Consider the following 24,580-nt stretch of genomic DNA (forward strand, 5'->3'; position numbering starts at 1 on the left):
CGGACTAAATGGAGACTATATAGGATCTATCAGGGTTTGTTCATCAATCAGCATTCAAGGAAGAAAGTCATCCGAAAGAGTGTAGACTGGAGTCTTGTAGTCACCAGAGAGACACAGGACAGAAATCCAGCTTTTTCCTTTAATAAAGCAGTGGTCATAATCGCCATCAAAGCTGTATTATCTCTCCTCATTGATTCTAGGATCACCATCCCAGTAATAACAGTAATTCCATCACTATCAGCAGCTTGCATTTATAAACACGATTTACTGGCACTGGGCTAAGCGCTGTATGTGCCTCCTATCATAAATCTTTATCGCATCCTATCACTAGAACAGGCACCATCATTACACCTATTTTACAGATGAGCAAATAGTGGTTCCAATGATCTATTTGGAAAATCCTTATCCTTAAAAATTCAGAATCCAAAATCTTTCACCAAGGAAAGGATATATAAGGGTCAAGAATATTCCAGTCTCTCAAATGTATATAAATCAGTATTTAGTTTTTCACACTCAATAAAAGACAAAGAAGACAGACACAGTCAAAAAGAGATGCTCAGTCACTCATAAACCTTGAAGAGTCCTAGTCTCCAGCCTTCTTTGTGGCAGACAATTTGGCCTTCACATGCTGGCTCACTTTCTGGCATGAGAGAGTATTATGACTAATCCACCAGCAGCTTAGAGGTGTGGGGCAGCTGGACCAATCAGAACAACTTGGATAACTTGACATCGGTACAGAAGGCAATGATTTCACTTCCTGCTTCTTACTGTGCACAGAAGGGGAGAAGAAAAGACTTAGCCATCACCCTAAAAAAAGGGGGGGCAGAAGAAGGGGGGGAAAGCCACCAAGCCAGAGCTTGGCAATTAGTGCTGGAGTAAGTGACCATCTTGTGATTGCTCAGCTGGGGCCTGAAAACTTGTAAATGCACTTAGAGGACAGAAATAGAAGATGTTGTGAGAGAGCAGAGAAACCTTGCCCATTTGCCAGGAGAAAGTGTCCCGGAGCTGCCGGGAAATTCACTCAGTCGAGATGTGGGATGTGTCTCTGTAAATGGGAAAAGTTAATAAGTGAACCCATCGAGGAAGCCAGTGCACACGGCTGGACCTCTTGACTCTCCTCTCTGGGACCCCCAGGCTCCTCCTCCAGCAGCCCCTGGGCCAGATGCTGACCCTATCACGTGGATCTGAGCAGCCAGCTCATCCCTAATATGCAGAGAGGCCCAAACCGGGGTTGCACTGACGGTGACCTGTCTATCTCACTCTTGATCCTTTTGCAGCCAACCGCAACACCTGGGCAAGAGCTAGCCAGTGTGTCCAAGGTCATGGGCAGGTTCACTGGTATCATCAGAACCTATTCCATGACACCCTTCCTGCCCCCAAAGCCTTGGGGAATCTTGCAAAGCCCCACCATCCTGTCACTGCCAGCAGACCTGGATCATCTCAAAAGAGATGGTGGGCCACAGCCCTCTTCAGGGATCTCAAGGGTAATTCAAAGACAAGTTCTAGTACAACCCACTTCAGAGACACCTGGAACCCAAGCTGCATGCCTCCCCCCACCTCTGTGGCCCTTGGACATGTGATACGTCTGAAAACCCTCTCAAATCCCTGGAGAGCCACAGGTGACAGGTGCGCAGGCAGATTCTGAGCACCAAGCCACTGCCGTCTAAAAGGACAGAGCCTCTCCCGTGCAGGCAGCTTCTGTCCCCCTAAGTCCGACCCCGGCCCCCAAGTTGGCATTCCCTATGTCACATTCTGTCCACAGTGTGATCCTGCCTGGCCCATGGTGTTGAAAGGTTTTATTTTTAGTGCCAGTATTTAAAATTTGAGAGGTTTCACTAAACCTCCAGCTCTCCTTGGAAAAAAAAAAAAAAACCCCACAGTAAATCTGGCAACCCAAGGCCCCACTTCCTTATGGCAGCAGTCTGCTAGAACTGTCTACAGGCTGGCCCTAAGCGGGAACACGTGGTCCCCAGCTTCCACTGTCCCCATTGGTCCTCTGTGGGCATCTGGCTCTGTGACCCTCATATGAGTTAGCATGAAAAGGAGACTTCTCAGAGGTCAAAAGCTTCATCCCCTGGGACAGTTTACATGGAAAGTCAAATCCCCTGTAAAAAAAACACCTGCAACATCTGGTCCCAGCTGCACCCCCAGCTGCAAAGAACACACATCAGGAGAATCCCGCCGCAGAGGCTCAACTAGGGCAAGGGGGCAACGAATAATTGAGACAGCTGTGGTGGGGCATAGAGGGGCACTCGGTCCCCTATGGCTACTACATAAGACCCTGAGTAATGGCCCTGCAGTGTGCCATGTCCAAAGGGAGGAGAGAAAGCTCAGCACAAAGAAGGGGTGGCCATCGCTGATTTCAAAAATAAAAATACTAATCAAGCCCTCACTCACGCTCAGTCGAGTCAGTCGTGTCTGACTCTGTTGCAACTCTGTGATCTGTAGCCCACCAGGCTTCTCTATCCACGGGAGTCTCCAGGCAAGAATACTGGAGTAGGTAGCCATGCTCTCCTCCAGGGCATATTCCCAGCCCAGGGATGGAACCTGCATCTCCTGTGTCTCCTGCATTGGCAGGTGGATTCTTTACTGCTGAGCCACCAGGGAAGCCCTAAGCTTTCACTAGGTGCTTGGAGAAACACGCAAAGGCCCAGGGGTGAGGCCAGGACACCCCCAAAGGAGAAACAACCCGCCCACCACAATTCTCCACGATCTTTTCTCTTCCTCCACCTCCCCTCCACTTCCCTCGGATGCTCTGTCTCTTCTGGTGAGATTCCTATGCAGCCGGATGCCCTCCAAGTCCAAAGTGCCTGCACCAGAGCAACTCTCAGGTGGCCGGAGGAAAGATTCATCTGCACACCATTCCTCCATTTTCTGGCCAAATACAGCAGACTCCACCCTGCTGGTTCCTATGGAATCTCTGCTCTTGGAGAACATGCCCCATAGATGTCCAAGATGGCCACCATCTGCAAAGACCTGACTGAATACCAAGGACCCCCATGGGTGCAGTGTGTTGGCACTTTCCCTAATTGCTGGCTCTAGGTTTCCTTTCGAGCCTGTCTCTCCCCAGGAAATGGCAGTCCTCCCATCAAACCCCAGAGCCTTCAGCCCAGAACTAGGCTTAGAGAGGAAGCACGAAGCTCGTGAGATTCCGTCTGCACGGGTCTAGGCAGAGCTGAGCCTGCGGAGGCTCCACCACCATCACACATGGCAGTGGTGGGCGGGGAGAGGCAGGAGGAGGAGATTCAGACAGACAGGATTCCAGCAGACCCAGGTCATCTCCAGCGCGTCCCGAAGCTGTGTGGCTTTATATACTGGTGTCTCTGCTTTCCAGAGCTCTTCGCCACTGAACTCAGGATCTATCTAGACGTGACACTTGGCCTGGCCCTGCTTTCTCTCAGCCAACCCCCCCCCCCCCCGCCCTCCCCCCCCCCACCCCAACACACACACATACACACACACACACACACTTACGGACCTACAAATGGTCTCTGAAGAGTAGTATTCACGTCACACACTACCCTTATATGGGGAATTTCCTCTCATTTACATTCCCATTAAGTTGCAAATTTCATCATAAAAAGTGAACAAACCAACTCCCTAGTCTCAGGCTTTACCTTCCAATAGGAACCTCAGAGATCATCAAACCCAAAACCCTCATCTTAAGGGGCAAAACTCTGAGTCCCAGAGAAGCGATGGGACTTGCCGCAGGACACACACTAGCGAAGCCAGGTCCAGATCTCAGGCCTCGGGCTTCACCCCCAGGACTCTCTCTCCCTGCCGTATGCCTGCCCCCATCCACCCACCCACCGACTCCCTGTGGCCCGGACCCAGCTCTACTCACATATAGCGCAAGTGGGGGTTCTTGGCGAAGGCTCTGGGCTGGATGTTCCGAAGTCCTGAGTTCTTGATGGTCCTGAAGAGAGAGAGGAAAAGAGGGTCAGCAGAGCCTACGGGGTAGAGATACAGCTCTGCTCTGGGCCGAGGCTGACAGCCAGTGAGGCCAAGACTGGACGACAGATGCCTCTGTAAACTGAATGCATTTCTTCATCACCAGTCATCACTTGTGGTCCAGTTGAGGGACAGGACCACAGGACCAGTGGGCAGGATCTGGGCTTACATCCCACTGGGACCTGGGTGAGGGTGAGAAGTGTGCCCATCCTGGCAAGTGAATAAGACTCTGGTCCAGCAACTCTAGCAACTGCAGCCTTCTCCCTTTCCCCACCTCAATTCCCCCGCAGTCACTCGCACTGAATCCAAAGGAGGAGGTGACTGGGAATATCCCTGCTCCTTGGGGACCATCAGTCCAGCACGGGGCTGAGGAAAGCACTAACCCGGGGGACGTGGGTTCAGGTTGTATCTTGAAGCCTGGACTATGTATGGGCTGGCCCCTGCCCCCACCCCCACCGGGAGCTGGTGCACTCACAGCTTTTGGAGGCCAGTATAGAGCTCCATGTCCACAGCGTTGAGCGTGTGCAGACCGCGCCAGTTCTCTATGTGTCTGCAGGGAGGGAGGAAAGGCAAGGTTCAGGTCAGCAGAGGGATCACCAGAAAGATGCTGGCTTTAGTGCCAGAGACCTGGGCTTAAATCCTGGAGCAGCCACCCGTGAGCCAGGCTCTCCACCAAGTCCCCAGTCATCTCTGAGCCTGCTTCATTCTCTCTCTGCATGGGGCCACACACATAACCTGGCTGATGGGCTTGCTGGGGGATCCCAAGTTCTGAGCCCATGGATAGTGTTTAATGCCCTCACATCCCCTGGGCTCTAGAAAGACTACTCTTTACATTCTTGAGATTCAATCTCCCTGCAGGTCTTCCTAATTCAGTTTCTTTTCATTCTCTTTTAGTTCTTTTTAACTTCTAGGATTTTTTTTTTTTTTAAGAACAGGCTCATTTTCTACATTCCTGCCCACAGAGACAATACAAATTAAGTGATTTTTTTAAAAGGGGTTGGGGGCAGCTTGCTCGTGAACATGGCTTTTCAGTGGAAAAGCCCAGAAGGAACACACACCACCTCAGGGTCCCCTAAGGGCCAGACACCGAAGACCCCCTTTGGGTGAGAGTGAAAGTTAGTCACTCAGTCGTGTCTGACTCTCTTCGACCCCATGTACCGTAACTCGCCAGGCTCCACTCTCCATGGAATTCTCCAGGCAAGAATACCAGAGTGGGCAGCCGTTCCCTTCTCCAGGGGATCTTTCCGACACAGGGATCAAATCTGAGTCTCTTGCATTGCAGGCAGATTCTTTACCGTCTGAGCCACCAGGGAAGCCCCCTTTGGTTACCATGATCCAATTCATCTGGAGTTCAAGAACGTCAGTGGCTTCATATGGCATAACCACATCCACAAAGGAGGCATGACCAAAGGCCTGGGTGTCACGGAAAGAACAGGAGGCTGGCATTTGAGGAGCCGGATTCCAGCTTTATCTCTGGGACTTTAGCAGCCGTGGCTTTGAGCATGAGCTCTCAACACCCTGGGCCTCTGGTGTCCTCATTTGTAAGGGGAGAGAGTTACACCAGATCAGCAGTTTCTCCCCCATCTCTTTACAAAGATCTTTTAGAACTTTCTCCCGAGAGATTTCATGCTTAGCTCCCTAAACATGTGTCAAGCAAGCACACACACTTATTAAGCAATAATTAATTCATCTTCTCAGATTTACTAATCCAAGATATAAATCACTGTTAACCAGAGTTTTTTTTATCAACGGGCATAAACCAGCACTGACTCATCCAGCAGATAATTTCCAGCGCAAAGCAAAGGAATTCTCGAAAGTACTGTTAGCATGGAAGGGCTCATCATGGTATGGATTTGATTTCCTTTGTTTGGTGTATATATATATATATATATAGAGAGAGAGAGAGAGAGAGAGAGAGAGAGAGAGAGAGAGAGAGAGAAAACACCAGGGACAAACATCCTACATTACTGCTTTGGGGTCCAGGTTGAGAACCATTAGACAAACAGTCCTCAACCATTTTTGGCCCCAGGGACTGGTTTTGTGGAAGACAATTTTTCTACCGACTGGAGAGGGTGGGTGGTTGGGGGATGATTCAAGTGTATTACGTTTATTGTGCATTTTATTTCTATTATTATTACATCAGCTCTACCTCAGATCATCAGGCTTTAGATCCCGGAGGTTAGGGACCTCTGCATTTGACTACTGATTACCAAGGTCCTTTCCAGCTCCAAAGTCATCTGAGAGGAGGCCATTCATACACCCCCACCACCCCAAGGAGCTCCAGGGGCCATAGGAAAAGGCCTCCTGCAGCCCTCCTGGGCTCTGACTCTCCCATCAGTGCCCCCAAAGTCTAAGCATCCTCTTGGAGAGGAGGGGGAAGACATGAGAGCTCGCCCTGAGACAGTGGTACCCAAGGCATGGGAAAGACAGCCCCCTTCCCCAGACATCCCCGCCCAGGCCCCACCTCCCCCGTGGTTCTGCCATCTGCCATCAGGTGGGACCAGCGCCAGGAAGGCCACAGGGAGGCGGTGGCCAGGGCCTCTGGAAGCATTTCAGAGCCGCACAGCGACAAGGTATGCCAAGAGCCCTTTTCGTACCGCATTCTCTCGGAGCCCCTGCTAAGCAGCCAGACACATTAGCATCTGCTGGGGACATGGGCCAGGTGGCCAGGTCGGTACTGAATTCCTTCTCCAAAGCCTCCTCCCCTGGAAGCCGCATGGCCCTAGGACAGTTTGTTTGGTCTGGGTTCGCCAAGGCAGGGATCCCGGCTCCATGTCAGCTGAGAAGGAAGTTCAGAGGGGGCAGAAGGACCTGTGCCAGCCCCACCCCCACGCGGGGTATCCACTCAGTCCATGTAAGCCACCAAGTGTTAACAGATTGCAGTGTTCCTGCCGACGGGTCTTCATTCATGGGAGCCCAGCTTCACACAAGCTCCCAACAAGCAGCTGTCGATCAAGTTGTTTAAATAAATGAAATCAGTTTTCTGAGCCCACATTAGAATTCCAGAAATGTGTTTTTATTATGGCTGAGTTGTCAATCATTATTGCAGTCGAATACTTGACCTCTCTCAGCCTCCCTGTCCTTATGCCCACAAATGACCCTTCCCCGGCAGAGGCGCTCACTGACACAGCAGGATGATGGCTGAAGTCCTGGGTGCACCGGGCTCTCTCGTCTATATCATATAGCCCCTTGTATCTTCTTTTGAGTCTGAATTTTCCTACATCGGGGAACGGCACTTTTATAGCAACTGTGTGATTAGGAGTTGGTGCTCCGAAGCTGGGTTAGCCACTACAAACTCCAGCCCACAACCCATTTCCATACAGCCTGAGAAATAAGAATAGTTTTTACATTTTTTTTAATCTAACATAGAATCCTATTTTGTGACATGTGAAAAGTATATGAAATTTAAATCTCCATGTACATATCTGCTCATTTACTCTTGTCTGTGACCACTTTTCTCAGCAAAAATGGAGTTGAGTTATTGCTGCAGAAGCTCACTTAAAATATTGACTTTCTGGCCTTTCATAGAAACAGGTTGCTGACCCCTGCCTAGAGCCAGACTGCCAGGATACAGATCCTGTCTCCATCGCTACCTCGATCTATGGGACCCTGTCCAGGTTTCTTCACTTGTCTGTGCCTCAGTTTCTTCATCTGTCAAATGGGAATAATAGAATACCTCCAGCATAAGGAGGACATAAGGATTGCACATTACATTAAAAAGCCGTTACAGCAGCTGGGGTCAGAGTAAGTCCTCAGGGAGTGCCCACTGTGATGATTATTTTTAACCTCAGGCTTTGTAGAGGCTGGGCTTCCCTGATGGCTCAGACCGTAACTAATCAGCCTGCAGAGGAGACCTGGGTTTGATCCCTGGGCTGGGAAGGTCCCCTGGAGAAGGGAATGACTACCCACTCCAGTATTCTTGCCTGGAAAATCCCATGGACAGAGGAGCCTTCGGGGGGTTACAGTCCATGGGGTCACAAAGATATGGAGACAGCTAAGCAGCTAACATTTTCATTCTTTTCACTTCTGTAGAGGCCGAGCAGTCTTCTCTCAGTTATCATGCTAAAAGGGCAGCCTGGTTCTGCTGGAAGTTGTCATTTCTCAGCCATCATTGATAAAAACTCCGAGTGGCAGAAGGGTGGAGGGGCAGTAAACCTGTCATTCATGACCTCCAGGAAAACTGTTCGAGCTGAAATTATAAACAGCGTCAGAGGGTGCACAGACGGCAGCGCCGAGCGGGTTCTCAGGGAAGAGCAGAACCGCGAAGGTGCAGCCTGACATTTGCCGTTGACATGGGCAGGGAGCCTGCCAAGCTTTCCCAGTGACTCACCACTTGGTACCAGCCCCAGGGGTCGTAACTCTGCTGGCTGCTTTGTGCTAATGCAGAGACCGTGAGTTTAAGTGGAAAAGGCAGGTTCTAAAAATATAGTAAATAAATAAGACCAAGTCTGAGAGAGGTCTGCCTTGCTTTGGTCTGTAGTAAATGGTGGTTCCCTTGGCCCAGTACAATTACACATGGCTTCTTTTGGTGTGCTTTTCTGGGCTGTCCAGGCTGTTTGCATGGCGCATGGATTCTGTCATCTGGAAAGCAATCACAAATGATGGAGGGCTTCCCAGGTAGCTCGGTGGTAAAGAATCCACCTGCCAATGCAGGAGACTCGGGTTCTATCCCTGATCTGGGAAGATCCCCTGGTGAAGGAAATGGCAACCCACTCCAGTGAGTGCCTGGAGAATCCCATGGACAGAGGAGCCTGGTAGGCTACAGTCCATGGGGGTCACAAAAAGAGTGGGACACAACTTACCATCTAAACAACAAGAATGACCATGTTTTTCAAGGAAGGTTAAGCCCTTGAGCCCTGTCCAGCAGGGCAGTCACTGGTCTCCCTCTCCCAGGATGACAGGCTGCACCAGCCCATCCGAGCGGCAGCCTTGCACCCGCCTGGCACTGCTGCGGAAGGCTCGAGAACTCAGAGCGGTGCCAGGAACACAGGTCAGCAGGAGCCCAGATCCCGCATCGTCTGCTCAGGCACAGCATGCGGCGCTGGTGGCCCCGCAAAGACTTGCAGCCTCCCCTCAGTGTGACTCCGGGCGCCCATCCCTACTCTAATTCCCTCCACTTTAGTCTCTTGAATTCAGCGGTTCCCAACTAGAGGCAATTTTGCTCCCAGAGGTCATTTGGCAATGCTTGGAGACATCTTGGGGGCTTCCCTATGGCTCAGCAGTAAAGAATCTGCCTGCAATGCAGGAGATCCAGGTTTGATTCCTGGGTCGGAAAGATCCCCTGGAGGAGGGCATGGCAACCCACTCCAGCATTCTTTCCTGGAGAATCCCATGGACAGAGGATTCTGACGCTACAGTCCATAGAGCCTCCAAGAATCGGGCAAGACTGAAGCGATGGGGCACGCACACCAGGGGACATTTTTGAGGGTCACACTGGGGTCAGGCAGTGACACGGGCATCCACAGTGATGCTTCTAAACATCCCATCATCCACCAGGCAGCATCCCCACAGCAAGGAATCATCTGCCCCAAATGTCCACAGTATTCAGGATGGGAAACATTGCTTTATTACAGAACGCTTCTATTTAAGACCCTTTACCGCTGAGCCACCAGGGAAGCCCCGTGTTTTCATCTACTTTGCTTCAAAAGTTAAGGAGGTGTGTAATGCATCTTAGGGAAAAGAAGAAACATCCAGTGAGGAGGTTGAACATGCAGAGGTTCTGTATTTAAATTTTGTTATCTGGAAAATTTGGTTATGAAGAACAGCTCATTAATAGCAGTGAGGGATCACAGGGGAAAATAACAGCCATCTGACAGCAGAGAGCAGAGAGAAAAGCTTGGGAAGACAAGGAAATACTGGGCCTGCTGCATCTAAAGAAAGGCAGGATGCTCCTTTGTCCCAGGCAGTCCTTATCTTTCTGGGTAGCCAGGTGCGGGGGAGAGCTCTGCCAGGTGCACGGTGCCTTGCACCTCTCATGAGCATCCACAACCAGCTTAGTCCTCCGCTGTTGGATGGATTTGAATGTTGCAGTGTTCTAGAGTTTTCTGCCTTTAACTTTTAAATACTGGAGATACAAACAACTCTTAAACATATCCACATGGCATATTTTTAATTAAAATAAAGACCACAGTCTGCACCGTCTAGTTTTTATGCGCTTGGAGATTGCCAGTTCATTTCCGTATTGGCCCTAGCCAAACAGAAGGAGGAAGAAATAATGGTACAAAAGCGCAACTGGATGAATTCTAATGCAAAGGATTTTTATACTATCTATGAATATATTAATTAACAGGGGCTTAATTAATTAGCGGGTGGGGCTAGTGGTAAAGAACGCACCTGCCAATGCAGGAGACCTAAGAGATGCGGGTTCAATCCCTGCGTTGGGAAGACCCCCTAGCGGAGGGCATGGCAACCCCCTCCAGCATTCTTGCCTGGAGAATGCCATGAGCAGAGGAGGCTGGCGGGCCACGGTCCATGGGGTTGCAAAAGGGTTGGACACGACTGGATGGACTTGGCATGCACGCACCCGTGCACACACATGTTAATTAGCATTTCACTTGTGTTCTGACTCATCCTTACAGGGGTTCAAAGCAGCTGTGGCTTGGGTTTATCTCCAGGAATAAATGCTCGCTGAGCCACTGGGAGTGACTCCATCCTTCCCAAGTCTACCTGGAAGGAGCATGTGCTTTGACCAAGGGCCCCCCACCGAGACCTTATGGAAGTTTTCTGAGCTGTAACACTGAGCTCAGCTCTGGCTCTGGAGCTCAGTGCTGTCCTGAACTAAGCCTCCATTCCTTCCTTCCTCTCCCTGGAAAAATGTTGCACGTTGGCTCCTGGCAGAACGTCAGCAGAGTGTCATGATTCTGTGGCATAAGGAAAGGGCAGTGACAAGGGGGCAGGGACAGGCCACTGACGTGACTCTCTGCATGGAACATTTCATATTCCCATGCAATGAAGAGGCCTTCGAAGTGCTAGTAGGAAGCTGCTGTATAACACAGGGGGCTCAGCTCGGTATCCTGTGATGGCCTAGAGGGGTGAAGAATCAGCCTGCAATGTGGGAGACCCAGATTCGATCCCTGGGTAGGGAAGATCCCCTGGAGGAGGAAATGGCAACCCACTCCAGTACTCTTGCCTGGAAAATCCCAGGGACGGGGGAGCCTCGTGGGCTGCCATCTATGGGGTCGCACAGAGTCGGACACGACTGAAGCGACTTAGCAGCAGCAGCAGAGTGATTAACACTTTCACTTTTCAGAGGGGAGAGAGGGAGGTTCAAGGAGGAGGGGACATATGTGGAGCTGATAGTCTTTGGAGTCCATGGGGTCGCAAAAGAGTCGGATACGACAGCGACTAAACAGCAACAAAACAGACAGAACATGACTTAGAACATTTTCTTGAAGATCCTGGATCATTGCGATCAACTTACCTGTCCATCTGAGCTAGGCTCAGAGGCCCTTGAAGTAGGTAGAACCTGTATCCCTGCCCAAAACAATTCTATCCTGAAATGATGCCTGAATTCTAAGGGCTACTGCTTCCATTTTTAAAAGATTTTCTGGCTCTTCTTTGCTATCAAGCTGTGACCCCAGGGCCCTTCTAAGATGCTGCCCTGCAGTCCACTGGAGAACAGAGATCAAGAGTGGACACCCTTAGCTCAGCTGGGTGCTGAGTGACTTGGGCTCAGAGGGAGGGGATATATGTGTACATAGGACAATTCACATTGTTACACAACACAAACTAACAAAACATTGCACAGCAATTATCTTCCAATTAAAAAAAAAGAATCTATGATAAACCATAATGGAAAAATAAACTATTTTAAAAGGAATAGATAATATGTGTACGGGGTAGGGTGTGGGTTAGTTGCTCAGTTCAGTTTAGTTGCTCAGTCGTGTCCAACTCTTTGTGACCACATGAACCGCAGCACACCAGGCCTCCCTGTCCATCACCAACTCCTGGAGTCCACCCAAACCTATGTCCATTGAGTCGGTGATGCCATCCAACCATCTCATCCTCTGTCGTCCCCTTCTCCTCCTGCCCTCAATCTTTCCCAGCATCAGGGTCTTTTCAAATGAGTCAGCTCTTCGCATCAGGTGGCCAAAGTACTGGAGTTTCAGGTTCAACATCAGTCCTTCCAATGAACACCCAGGACTGATCTCCTTTAGGATAGACTGGTTGGATCTCCTTACAGTACAAGGGACTCTCAAGAGTCTTCTCCAACACCACAGTTCAAAAGCATCAATTCTTTGGCACTCAGCTTTCTTTATAGTCCAACTCTCACATGCATACATGACCACTGGAAAAACCATAGCCTGGACTAGACAGACTTTTGTTGACAAAGTAATGTCTCTGCTTTTTAATGTGCTGTCTAGGTTAGTCAAAAATTTCCTTCCAAAGAGTAAGCGTCTTTTAATTTCATGGCTGCAGTCCCCATCTGCAGTGATTTTGGAGCCCATAAAAATAAAGTCTGCCACTGTTTCCACTGTTTCCCCATCTATTTGCCATGAAGCGATGGGACCAGATGCCATGATCCTAGTTTTCTGAATGTTGAGCTTTAAGCCAACTTTTTCATTCTCTTCTTTCACTTTCATCAAGAGACTCTTTAGTTCTTCTTCACTTTCTGCCATAAGGGTGGTGTCATCTGCGTATCTGAGATTATTGATATTTCTCCCATTAATCTTGATTCCAGCTTGTGCTTCCTCCAGCCCAGCATTTCTCATGATGTACTCTGCATAGAAGTTAAACAAGCAGGGTGACAATATACAGCCTTGACGTACTCCTTTTCCTATTTGGAACCAGTCTGTTGTTTCATGTCCAGTTCTAACTGTTGCTTCCTGACCTGCATACAGGTTTCTCAAGAGGCAGGTCAGGTGGTCTAGTATTCCCATCTCTTTAAGAATTTTCCCCAGTTTATTGTGATCCACACAGTCAAAGGCTTTGGCATAGTCAATAAAGCAGAAATAGATGTTTTTCTGGAACTCTCTTGCTTTTTCCATGATCCAGCGGATGTTGGCAATTTGATCTCTGGTTCCTTTGCCTTTTCTAAATCCAGCTTGAACATCTGGAAGTTCATGGTTCACGTATTGCTGAAGCCTGGCTTGGAGAATTTTGAGCATTACTTTACTAGGTTAGTTGCTCAGTGGTGTCCAACTCTTTGCAACTCCATGCACTGTAGCCCACCAGCCTTCTCTGTCCATGGAATTCTCCAGGCAAGAATACTGAGTACTGGAGTGGGTTGCCATTTCCTTTTCCAGGGGATCTTCCTGACCCAGGGATTGAATCTGGGTTTCCTGCATGGCAGGCCGATTCTTCACCATCTGAGCCACTAAGCAAGCCCATTTATCTACATATCTAACATATTATGTGCATGAAGTATTATTTGTATGTATATGTAATTGAGTCACTTTGCCATACAACAGGAATTACCAACATTGTAAATCAACTGTTGTTGTTCAGTCCCTCAGTTGTGTCCGACTCTCTGTGACCCATGGACTGCAGCAAGCCAGGCTTCCCTGTCCTTCTTCAATAAAAATAAATAAGAAGAAACAAAATAACAGTGGACAGTCAACACCCACATCCAGAATTTGGAAACTGGATGCCTCAGGACCAGTAACTCCAGCCTCTGCAGACCTCAGTCTCCTAACAAGAAATCTGGGTGCTCTGAGGATTAGCTGAGGCCATGCCCACATCCTCCGTGCAGCTCTGACACCCAGAACCAGTGCAAATCAGAGCTGACTCTATGACTGCCTTTGGCACTGTGCCTTATGTCAGAGTAGTAAGAATCTGAATAAGAATTTAAGAGAATATGAAAAAAATCATGCACAGACCTGTGTGTGCACATCCGTGCACACACACACAGAGATAGATAGATATTTGCCTTTGTTTTCTTACTTCGTTTCGAATACCCTTTCTGGATGATCAAGCTAACCAGATAAGTAAGTGTTCTTGTTAATTCATAATTCACATGTTCCTATTGCCATTCTGGGAGGTGTATCCTGGCAGGAGGTAGCTGAAACTGGCGCTTCTCAGATGCTTTTTATATGAGTACTGAGTCCTCCAGGAACACAGGAGTTTCAGATATCAAGGCTGGACAGACCTCCCATCCTTTCACCTCCAGATGTCCCTGCTTCCTGTAAGACATGGGGCTCCCATCACCTTCTCACTTGAATCTAAAATGGTGGCCCAAATTCAAGTATCGAGTTGGGTACCTGGGGAAACTAGCTTGGAGTCTCATTTTGTAATAAGTCAGTGTTAGAGCACACAGATGCATGAGTGTTCACATACACGCACTCACACACACATGCACACCCATGCACACACACCAAGAATATGCTGGATGTTCGACTTCCCAACCTTGTAGGGCAAGGAGAAAATTGATTTGTTATCCAGGCCTATTATATCTAGTGATCCAGACAGAAGCATTAGCCTTCAATTATCTGATATGTTTAGCATTATAAACAAACCGTCTGGAGCAATAGCCCCGTGGAGCTCAAGCACCAGAGGACTGGGGAAGAACTGCCTCGGATCGCACAAGCCAAGTCACTCGGCTCTCCTCCCTTGACAGACGCCTGGGGAGCCTTCCTGGGCTGGCAGCCCCAGCATGCCAGCACATGAGCACACCAGCTCTATAAGCAGCTGCCCGCCAAGGACCATGGTGAACCAGCCCCACGTTGCAGGCACCCCCGGGACCGCAGAAAGGAACACTCAGGTCGTGCGGTAAACAGATGGAAGGCGACAGCATCTGTGCCGGCTTCCTGATCCACTCTGAGACTCGTGCCAGGAACGGGGGCTGCTTGTGTGCACACCTATGCTCTCCACCTGCTGAAATGCGGTGTCTCCTAACAGAGGAACAGTCAAAGGCATGCATCTGGGGGCTCAGCCAGCTTACTGGGGAGCCCAGGCTGCCCTGCATAGGTCCCAGCCTGTGACCAGACTGGCCTGCCCCTCGCCAGTCTGTCTGCTTCTCCCCATGTCCACTGCTGCCCTCACATCCACATGCCTGGGAGCCACCGCCTATAACTGCAAGCAGCCACCACCTCTGAGCTGGCCTCCCAGGCTTCACCCTCCCCCAACAGACTCTCCTCCAGTGCAATCCTCCTCTTTCCTGCTTATAACCCTCCAACTGCTTCCTTTGCTCCTTAAAATAAAATCCAAAACCCAGGCCGTCGTGGCCCACAAGCTGATCGCCAGCTGCTTCCATGGTTCCCTCCCTGAACACACCCCATGGTTTTCCAAGCCCCGGCCACAGGGACGTGCCTTCTGTTCTTTAAACCTACCAGGCTAATTCCTGATCAGAACTTCCAGGAAACGCTCTTCTCTGACTCCTTCTAATCTCTCAGGCCTCCCCTCCAAGGTCACCTTCTCGGAGAAGCCAGCTGACTCCTCGGTGAGCCCACCCTCCCTTCCCCGCCAGCTGCTCTCTGGCGCAAGCCCCTGTTTATGTCCTTCACAGCCCTTAATAACCATCTGTAATTGTCTTATTTGATTATTTGATTATGTGTTTGTCGTGTCCCTAGAACTATAATGCATCAGAACAGAGCTCCTATCTGTCTTACTCCCAACTCCCTTACCTCCAGAATCTCAAATACTGCCCCAGGGTAAGTATATACTCAGGGTGTTATCCAGATTGGTGCTAAGTAGCCACCTAGATGCCCTAACTCACGCCAGAGGTGTTCCAGGCACGGCACCTCTACGGTCCTCTCCCTGGGCCCTGCTCAGCAGCTGAACCGGCAGAAACCCTGAGCTTGATCTCTGAAGAAGAATGTGGCCCAGGGCACATGATTCAACATCCCAAATGGGGACAGGCAACTTGGGGAATCACTGCAGAGCCCAGAGATGGGGTGATCCCAGAGATCTCAGGACCAGACCTGGACCGGACCTCCCCGCCTCCAGGAGAGATCTCTGGTCTACTGCCCACCATCAGGGTCAGGAGTGGGGCAGTGGGCAGGACCTCCTCTCACTAGACATTGGAGCAGATGAGGTGGAAATGCTCTTAGTGCCTAAGCACATCTTCTCCATCCTTCCCTTCCCCACATGACTAAGGTCTTCACCAGGATATGAGTTTTCTGGAAGCTTGTGTTCCCAGTGCCATGCAAAGCTCAGCGGCATCTGAATAAATGGCTGAACCTCAAAGGGATTGACAGAGGCGCTGAAATGGAGAGCCCTCTACCAGCTCCTCTGTGGGCCTTCCCCTGCCCGCATCCACTAATCCAGGGCTCATTCCATGTTTCTCCTTCTCATCCCAGTCCCCTCACTCTCCCCCTCTTAGATTTTTCCATCAGCATATAAACACATCCAAGGAAAGCCCATTTCAAAGAAAATCTCCTCAGCTCGATGTTCTTCAGCTACCAACTCATGTCTCTCCATCTCCATAGGCCAAATGTTTTCAAAAGAATTGCCCACATTCCCAGGCCTTCCGTCCTCGCCTCCCTTTGACCCTTCATCCCAGTCTGTCTTCATCCCCACCACTCCACTGAAACGATATTGTCAAGGTCACCAGTGGTTTCCACGTTGGCAAATTCTTCTCTGCCATCCAGTTTCTCAGCCTCCCAGCAGCATTTTACCTAGTTAACCACCCTCTCTTTCTGAAAACACTCTCTTCTCTATGAATCTCTTAACCTCGCTCTCTGCTGGGTTTCTCCCTGGATAGCGTATCTTAGTCTCCTTGGCTGGTTCCATAGTCTTTAGCCATCAGTGGGGGAGCCTCCAGGTCTCACCCTCACCAGGCCATGGGGAGCTCACCCAGGTGCCCTGCTGCGAACACCATCTATGCGCCCAAAGGTATCTCTGGTCAGACCTCCCAGCTGAGCTCCAGGCTCTTCCGTCATATGTCAGCAACACCAATTCTTGCTGTCCTCCCACTTGGGCGTCTCCATCTCAGTAAATGGCGTCAATGCCACACAGTCGTCCAAGTCGAATTTCATCACCGATTGCTCCCTTCCCTCCCTCCAACACCCACACCTTAGCAAGTGCACCTCCGCAGGAGATCATCAGCTCTGCTTACTGCCCACCATCCCCACTCTTATCATCTCTCACCACCCAGGCTGCCTCGGCTCTTTCAAAGGCCACTGCCTCCAAAACATGACCCCTGCTTCCACGGCTTCCACCTCCACTTGACGAAACCTGTCTTCACACAGAGCCTGAAAGAGCTTTTCATAACATAAACCAGTGTCCTCCCTGGCGGTCCAGTGGCTAGGACTCCACAGTCCCAATGCAGGGGACCCAAGTTCAATCCCTGGTCAGGGAACAAGATCTCGCATACTACAACAAAAATCAAAGATCCCACGTGTCGCAACTAAGGCCTGACACAGCAAAATTAAAAATACATATATATTTTAAGTAACTAAATTAGATCATTCCCCTCTTTTCCACCCTCTCCCCCCAAAAATCAGCCCCTGATGGCTTCTGTACTTGGGATGGAATTCATTCTCCACCTCAGCCAGCAGGATCCTCCATGTCTGGCTCATCCCTCTCCCTCCTGAGCTCAAGCTAACCTTAACTTTGTTTACTTGGCTTTAGTCCCACTGGTCTCCTTTCTAGTCTTCAAAACATCAAGCTCCCTCCTGCTTCTCAGGACCTTGCACTTGTTTTTGCCTTTAAAAGTACTTGGATTCCCTTTCAAACTCTTCTCTTCAGGGAGACCTTCCCTGACCAACCAGCAAAAGACGTTCTGTGTCACCTTCCTCTGGATCCAGCGTTCTTAGGGCAGGGGAGGATTTTGCCCCTCAGAGAACACTTGGACACTTTTGATTCTCATGACTGGTCTCTAGTGGGTAGAGGCCAGGTGGTGGTGGTTTAGTCACTAAGTGTCTGACTCCTGTGACCCCGTGGACTGTAGCCCGCCAAGCTCCTCTGTCCATGGGATTTCCCAGGCAAGAATACTGGAGTGGGTTGCCATTTCCATCTCCAGGTAGAGGCCAGGGATGTTATTAAATATGCTACAACTTAAGACAGTGCCTCACGACAAAGAATGTCCAAGAATTCCCTGGTAGCTCAGCTGGTAAGGAATCCGCCTGCAAAGCGGGAGACCTGGGTTTGATCCGTGGGTTGGGAAGATCCCCTGGAGAAGGAATGGCTACCCGCTCCAGTATTCCAGCCTGGAGAATACCATGGGCTGCGTACCCCATGGGGTTGCAAAGAGTCGACATGACTGAGTGACTTTCACTTTTTTCACAGTGTCAATAATATGGAGCTTGAGAAGTGTTGCTCTGGTTATCTCCTTTATATTGTAGCCAAAATCTGTAACGACCCCATGGGCATGTTTACTCGTCTATTGCTTCTTTCTCCCAACAGAATGCAAGATCTCTGAGGGCAGGCAACCTGTTTATCTTGTTTGCTGTGGTATCCACAACATGCTGCCCAGTTCTTGGTACACAGCAGAAGATTTAAAGGAACAAAGTAACGAATGACTGTTCTTCCTCAGAACCCTGGGACCTTGCAGCAAGTCATGAAAAGGCCATGGCTCCCAATGTCTTGATGGAACCAGCATGTTCTCCAACTCTCTGAAAAGACAAAGGTGTAAAGAAGCGTGCTGCGCCTCTGGGGTTGGGGAGGGAGACAGAGCCCTATGGCCCCTTGGAGACAGTCGTCTCTCATCTACTCAAAGCACGTTGATCATAAAACTTCCAGTCCCTCCTAGACATCTCAGCTTTGAACCAGGAGAGAAAGAGGAGGTCTTTGATCCAAAGCAGAAACAGCCTGAGGCAGGGAGGGACACTAGCTTTGACCCTTTCTCCCCAGTGGGCCTTGGAGGAGACAGTTTGAGCAAGAAGGAAAGTCGGGTTGAGGCCAGAGCAGCTGGCTTGAGAGTAATCCAATAGTGCAAGCTCTGTGCCTGTGAGCAGCTGGGCCCAGGGGTCCTGAGAGTGCTGCCCTCAGAGTGGCCAATTTCCTTAGGAAAATGCAAAATGGCCAGGCCACCCCTTACTGAATTATAAAGCACTTATCACTTCTTTAATACCTACCCACATGGAGGACTTAATTCACTCAATATGGAAGTTATAAAGGCGAATTGGTAAGTGAGCATTAGGCTCAAGTGCACTGCATAAAGACAGACGAGGGCAATATTTTCCCCTATTAAAAGGGTAGACTTCCTCACTGCAACTCGGCTTCAGAGCTAATGTGGAAAAGTCACTCCAAAGCTCTGGGCGCTTTCCTTGTAAGAGGGTAATCCAGGTCACTGGAAGGAAAGGGCGCCCTTGACTTTACAGGAATCATTATCCCCAGAAACCAGGGTGTCAGAGTGATTAGTCAAGGTAATCGTCAGGAAGGCAAGGTCAGATGGGTGGTACCCAGCCCTCCCTCTGGATGGTAAGCTGGGATGGGACCAAGCCACAGAGAAGAGAGATGTCACAGGACAGAGGAGGATGGGTGAGCCGGGCCAAGACTGTAAGCAGGATGTGGAGTGGAGGCAGCAGGGAGAGAGGCATGCTCCTCTAAAGCATCACCAGTGGAAGAAACCCTGGTTACATCCAAGACCGAAAAGGAAGACGTCAACAGCATTAGTCTCTATCATCTGTAAGGAAATCCTCTGCCATTCCTTAAGGTTCCAGAGGATTCCACTTTGGGAGCTGGAGAGATGGCCTTACTCCTCAGAAAAAGAAATGCAGTTTTTTCTCTTGTTAACTTTTTTCACTTTCTTGCTTCGGCATCATGAGCCGTTTCCTGTCCTCTGGCAAGAAGCCGTCTGTTCTTTTCCCCATCTACTCACCCTCTTGGAAGACATCTCTCTATCCACATGCCTTCAATAACTGCCTAATTAGAGATGAATTCCAGTTCCACAGATCTACCATTAATGCCTAAACCTCTCCACTGTCCTGTCTTCCTTTTCTCACAGTACATATCCTCCTGGACACTTCAGAACAAAATAAAAAATATGGACAGGAGAGCTCACTCTTTCCTTCTGAATTATCCCAAGGTACCTCTGCTGAGTCCTCCTGACTTGAAATGTTAAAGCAGAGATGGTGAATAGATTTCAATTTTTCTGCAATATCGCTGGGATGCTGAGAGTTAACCCAGCCTGCTGTGTCTAGAAGGAGGCTGTGGTTGAGCCGGAAAAAGAACTGTGATTGATTAGTGATGTCTGTCCTGGGCACGGGATACAGAAGGGCCACATAAACACCATTAACCAAATCTGGGCTTCTTGGGTGGAGCAGCAATAAAGAATCTGCCGGCCAATACAGGAGACCCAAGAAACGTGTGCTTGACCCCTGGGTCAGGAAGATCCCCTGGAGTAGGAGATGGCAACCCACTCCAGTATTCTTGTGGGGGAAAATTCCATGGACAGAGGAGCCTGACATGCTGCAGTTCATGGGGTTGCAAAGAGGCAGACATGACTTTGCGATTGAACAACATCAAAATAGCCTGTGTCTGGGGGCTCCTGGATGGCCTCAGGATGGGCGGCTGGTAGCCAAGGAACCCAACCAAGTGATTAAAGGGTTGGAACCTTCAACCTCACTTTACTGGAGGCTGAATTGATCACCAAAAGTCAATAATTTAACCAATAATGCCTACATAATGAAGCCTCCATACAAATCCTAAAGCGAGGTCCAGGGAGCCTCCAGGTTCACGACCAGAAGGGGCTGCTGGGAGGGAGATGCGCGTGGAGAGGGCATGGAGCCTCCTGTCTCCTCCCATGCCTCTCCCTCTCTGTCTCTTCCATCTGGCTGCTCTTGAGTTGGCCCCTTTTATAATAAACTGTGACAATAAACAGTAAGGGGCTTCCCAGGTGGCGCTAGTGGTAAAGAACCTGCCTGCCAATGCAGGAGACATAAGAGACGCAGGTTCGATCCCTGAGTCAGGAAGATCCCCTGGAGAAGGAAATGGCAACCCATGCCAGTATTCATGCCTAGAGAATCTCATGGACAGAGCTGTAGCTGGTGGACTACAGTCCATGGGGTCGCACAGAGTTGGATATGACTGAAGGAACTTAGCATGCACACACAATAAACAGTAAGTGAACTGTATTCCCGAGTTCGGTGAGTCACTCTAGCAAATTTGCTAGTCACTCTAGCTAAGCCCAGGAGGAGGTCCAGGGAACCTCTGATCTATAGTCAGCAGCTCAGGTGACAACCTGGACTTGTGATTTGCATCTGAGGTGACGTCGCCTTAGGGGACCTAGCCCTTAACTATGAGATCTGACACTCCATCTGGGAAGGTAGTGTCAGAATTGCATTGAATTGGAGGACACGCACTCAGTGACCACTGAGAATTAGAGGGCTGACCGGTATGGAGGGAAATCACACATTTAATGGCCCAAAGTGAAGAACCGTACTAAGAGCAGAACAGAGAAGCAGATGTGAGTCTTTGCTTTTCAACTTGTCGCTGGATTGAACAGGGATTGAGGTCAGGATCTGGGGCCTCTGTGCCCAGGAGAGTGACCGTGCTTGTAGCTGCTGTGCTGAGGCTGTGACACGCATGTAGCCCGAGACCCTCTTTCTCACGTCTCCCCACACCTCCGCCTCCTCATAGAACACAGCCTGCACTTTACAAGTCAGCCCAACAAAGCACTTGCTGCCAGGACTGGCTCCCTCCTGCTTGCTCTGAGCCACTGTCTCTGCCTGTTCCTCTGTTCCTCTGCCTGCCAGGCACCTTGAGTACCTAACGAATGTTCCAGAAGCTCAACATCCAGAAGCCAATATGCTGCATCTTCCTCTCTCCACTAAAAGTATTAGTCATTCAGTCGTGTCCAACTCTTTTCAACTGTAGCCCACTAGGCTCCCATGTCCATGGGCTTCTCGAGGCATGAATATTGGAGTAGGTGGCCATTTCCTCCTCCAGAGGATCTTCCTGACCCAGGGATCGAACCCTGATCTCCTTCACTGTAGTCAGATTCTTTACCATCTGAGCCACCAGGGAAGCCCCTCCCTCCGCTAAGCTTTTATCAAACCATCCGCATCCAGTTGCAATGATCGGTGATCCCGCTGATCAGCTCCTGGGAACTTGTGTCTGTGAGCTTGTCACCTGCGTGTGCCTGGCTTCCCTTGTGCATGCTTAATCACTTCAGCTGTGTCTGACTCCTTGTGACCCTATGAACTGTAGCCTGCCAGGCTCCTCTGTCCATGATATTCTCTAGGCAAGAATACTGGAGTGGGCTGCCATTTCCTCCACCAGGGGCTTTTCCCTCGGGAGCAGGTAAATTCCTTGACCTTGATGACAGAGTCCTCTGAAGTCTATTTTGTTCACCCTCCTCTGGCTCTGTGCTGGCTCTGTGCTCCAAGTGGGCAGAGACCTCAGAGGTTCCAAGAAGCTTCTCCTTGAAACTGGGATGAGATGGGCTCCAGCCTGTGGCAGAGAAGAGCTGTATAGGGTATGGGGCAGGGCTGGGGTCCAATGTCAAGGCTCAGAGAAGTATAAAACATGGGGCCGAAGAGAGAAGATGCTGGCCCATGCTTCTCTGATGTCTTCCTTCAAAACTCAGCTCAGACAGGTCCTTTCTTCTGGGAGCTTTCCCTGGTCTTCCCGTTCTAGATCCTGAGCGTGCCTTGGCTATGCTGTCTGTCCCAGAAATAGCACTGATACTCGAAACGGTTTGACAGCATCATCGATTCAAATGAGTCGATGCAAATGAGTCTGAGCAAACTCCAGGAGACACTGAAGGACAGGAAAGCCTGGCGTGCTGCAGTCCATGGAGTTGCAAAGAGTTGGACAAAACTGAGCAACTGGACAATAACAAATAGAGCACAAACTCCCAGCAAAGAGGACTCCGGCCAGAGGGCTGGATCAGGGCCCCCAAGGGCCTCCCCCCAAGCCAAGAATTGATGCTTACTTAGCTCCTGGATCCCAGAGGGACCAGGGTGACTGGAGAATTGGGTGTGGTCACTTACCGAGCTCAGGATGCAGATGTTTAAACCACTGCTTTAGAAGCATGTCAGGTGGCGCTAGTGGTAAAGAACCCACCTGCCAATGTAGGAGACATAAGAAACGTGGGTTCGATCCCTGGGTCAGGAAGATCCCTGGATCAGGAAGATCCCCTGGAGGAGATATAGAAACCCACTCCAGTATTCTTGCCTGGAGAATCCCATGGACAGAGGAGTCTGGCAGGCCACAGTCCGCAAAGAGTTGGATACGACTGAAACGATTTAGCACGCACACAGAGAAGCACTTCCCCATTTTAACATCCCCACCTTAACTGGAATGTGCAGACCAGTATCAGCTCCACACAGACCCTCATCATGTTGTCTTATACCTTTGACACCTCCACTACTTGCAAGCCTTGGAGATCCTCAGGGGCAGGGACTGGTCTTTTTTTTTTTTAATCTCAGCATCCCCAGCATCAAATAGGACACCCACCCGGCTCTCAAAAGCCCTCAATAAAGGAGGTGTGGGTACACTAGGAGCTCTCCTTTCCTGCACTGTCAGCTTCACCCTGGGGCAAGAGCATTTAATTCTGTTGTCAGTGAAGGGAAGCCTGAGGCACCATCTGGGAGTCCCCTGAGGAACAAGAAAACTGAATGCCACAAGACACCAGTGACGCTCTGTTAGGGAGCCTGGTCACACACATCCCCTGGAGACTGGCCTTCTCATTGGAGGTACTAGAAACCCCAAGGTCAAGGTAGCATCTCAGCCTCCAACCCCAAGACCTGGAGGAATCCTGTCCAAAAGTTAGCTTTCGCCCCAACCCTGCAGACATCCTCCTCTCCAGGCTGCTGAGAGTAGGGTTCGCTCAGGACACCGAGGAGCTTGGCAACGTGTAACTGCACCGCTAGCTTCCCCCCTTGGAAGTCAGCAGACAGGATTGCCCGGGGGCCCCCTTCCAGGAGCAGTGGTACAGGGCAGAAAGTGTCAGTGATGCCCCGTGAGTCCGGGAAAGGGGACCTCTACGAGGTGGGGCGGAAGCTAGAATCGGAAGATGTGGGGTTTTCCTAGCATATCTCAATCCCCAGTAGTTCTCTTTTCGGCCCCTGTGCAAGGAGAAAGGAGGCAGAGCCCGTGCCCATGGCTGTCGGCAGGGACAGCGACAGCACCTGAGCTGGCAGCATGACTGAGCCCTGACTGGAGGAGCCTCTGCTGCTAGGCTCATGTCGTCCAGCTGCTCTCACCACCAGGAAGGACTCGATGGCTCCAGCCGCTATCAGCCTGGAGCACCTTCACCCCACGGGCTCATCTCTGCCTGGTCCAGCCGGGCCGGCTCTCATTAGAGGGGGCGCTGAACTCCACTGCGTACATTCACTCATCTATTTGTTGACCACGCTGGGTCTCAGTTGCAGCACACAGGATCTTCACTGCAGCATGTGGGATCTAGTTCCCTCACCAGGGATCGAACCCGGACCCCTGCATTGACAGTATGGAGTCTTAGCCACTGGACCACCAGAGAAGTCCTCATTCACTTATTTATAAAGGACTCGCTATGTGCCAGTTGCCTGTGTCCAGCGTCCATGTACCGGGAGAGGCTTTTTGCAGCACTAAGCTTTGGGCCCCACCTCATGTTCCCTGGGTCCCAGCGATAGGTCAGAAGCTCTTCCCAGGTTCTGGTCATCACTTCAGTGGGAGTCAGAATGCTGGGGACCCTACCCAAATTCTAGCTGCTCAACTGGGCCCTAATGACCCAGAAAGGATACATCAGCCTCTTTTTCCCAGCAGATGGGCCCAAGTCCTGATCATGATTTCTCATCGCCCCCTTGCTAACGGTTCACGGGCC

The 24,580-nt window shown here is 50.3% G+C and overlaps 1 protein-coding gene across 4 annotated transcripts in view; it reads right to left on the minus strand.

Annotated features, from left to right (window-relative positions):
* The window catches only part of NTRK3 (neurotrophic receptor tyrosine kinase 3), a 431,855-nt gene that overhangs the window by 348,356 nt on the left and 58,919 nt on the right, over positions 1-24,580 (minus strand). For all 4 annotated transcript variants that reach the window (XM_060401597.1, XM_042235650.2, XM_060401599.1 and 1 more), the window contains exons 2-3: positions 4,427-4,501; positions 3,845-3,916 (exon numbers count right to left, since the gene is read on the minus strand). In XM_060401597.1, coding sequence (XP_060257580.1) covers positions 3,845-3,916; positions 4,427-4,501 — 147 coding nt within the window. The remainder of the gene's footprint in view (positions 1-3,844; positions 3,917-4,426; positions 4,502-24,580) is intronic.

Source organism: Ovis aries, chromosome 18 (genome assembly GCF_016772045.2).
Source record: "Ovis aries strain OAR_USU_Benz2616 breed Rambouillet chromosome 18, ARS-UI_Ramb_v3.0, whole genome shotgun sequence".
NCBI lineage: Eukaryota > Metazoa > Chordata > Mammalia > Artiodactyla > Bovidae > Ovis > Ovis aries.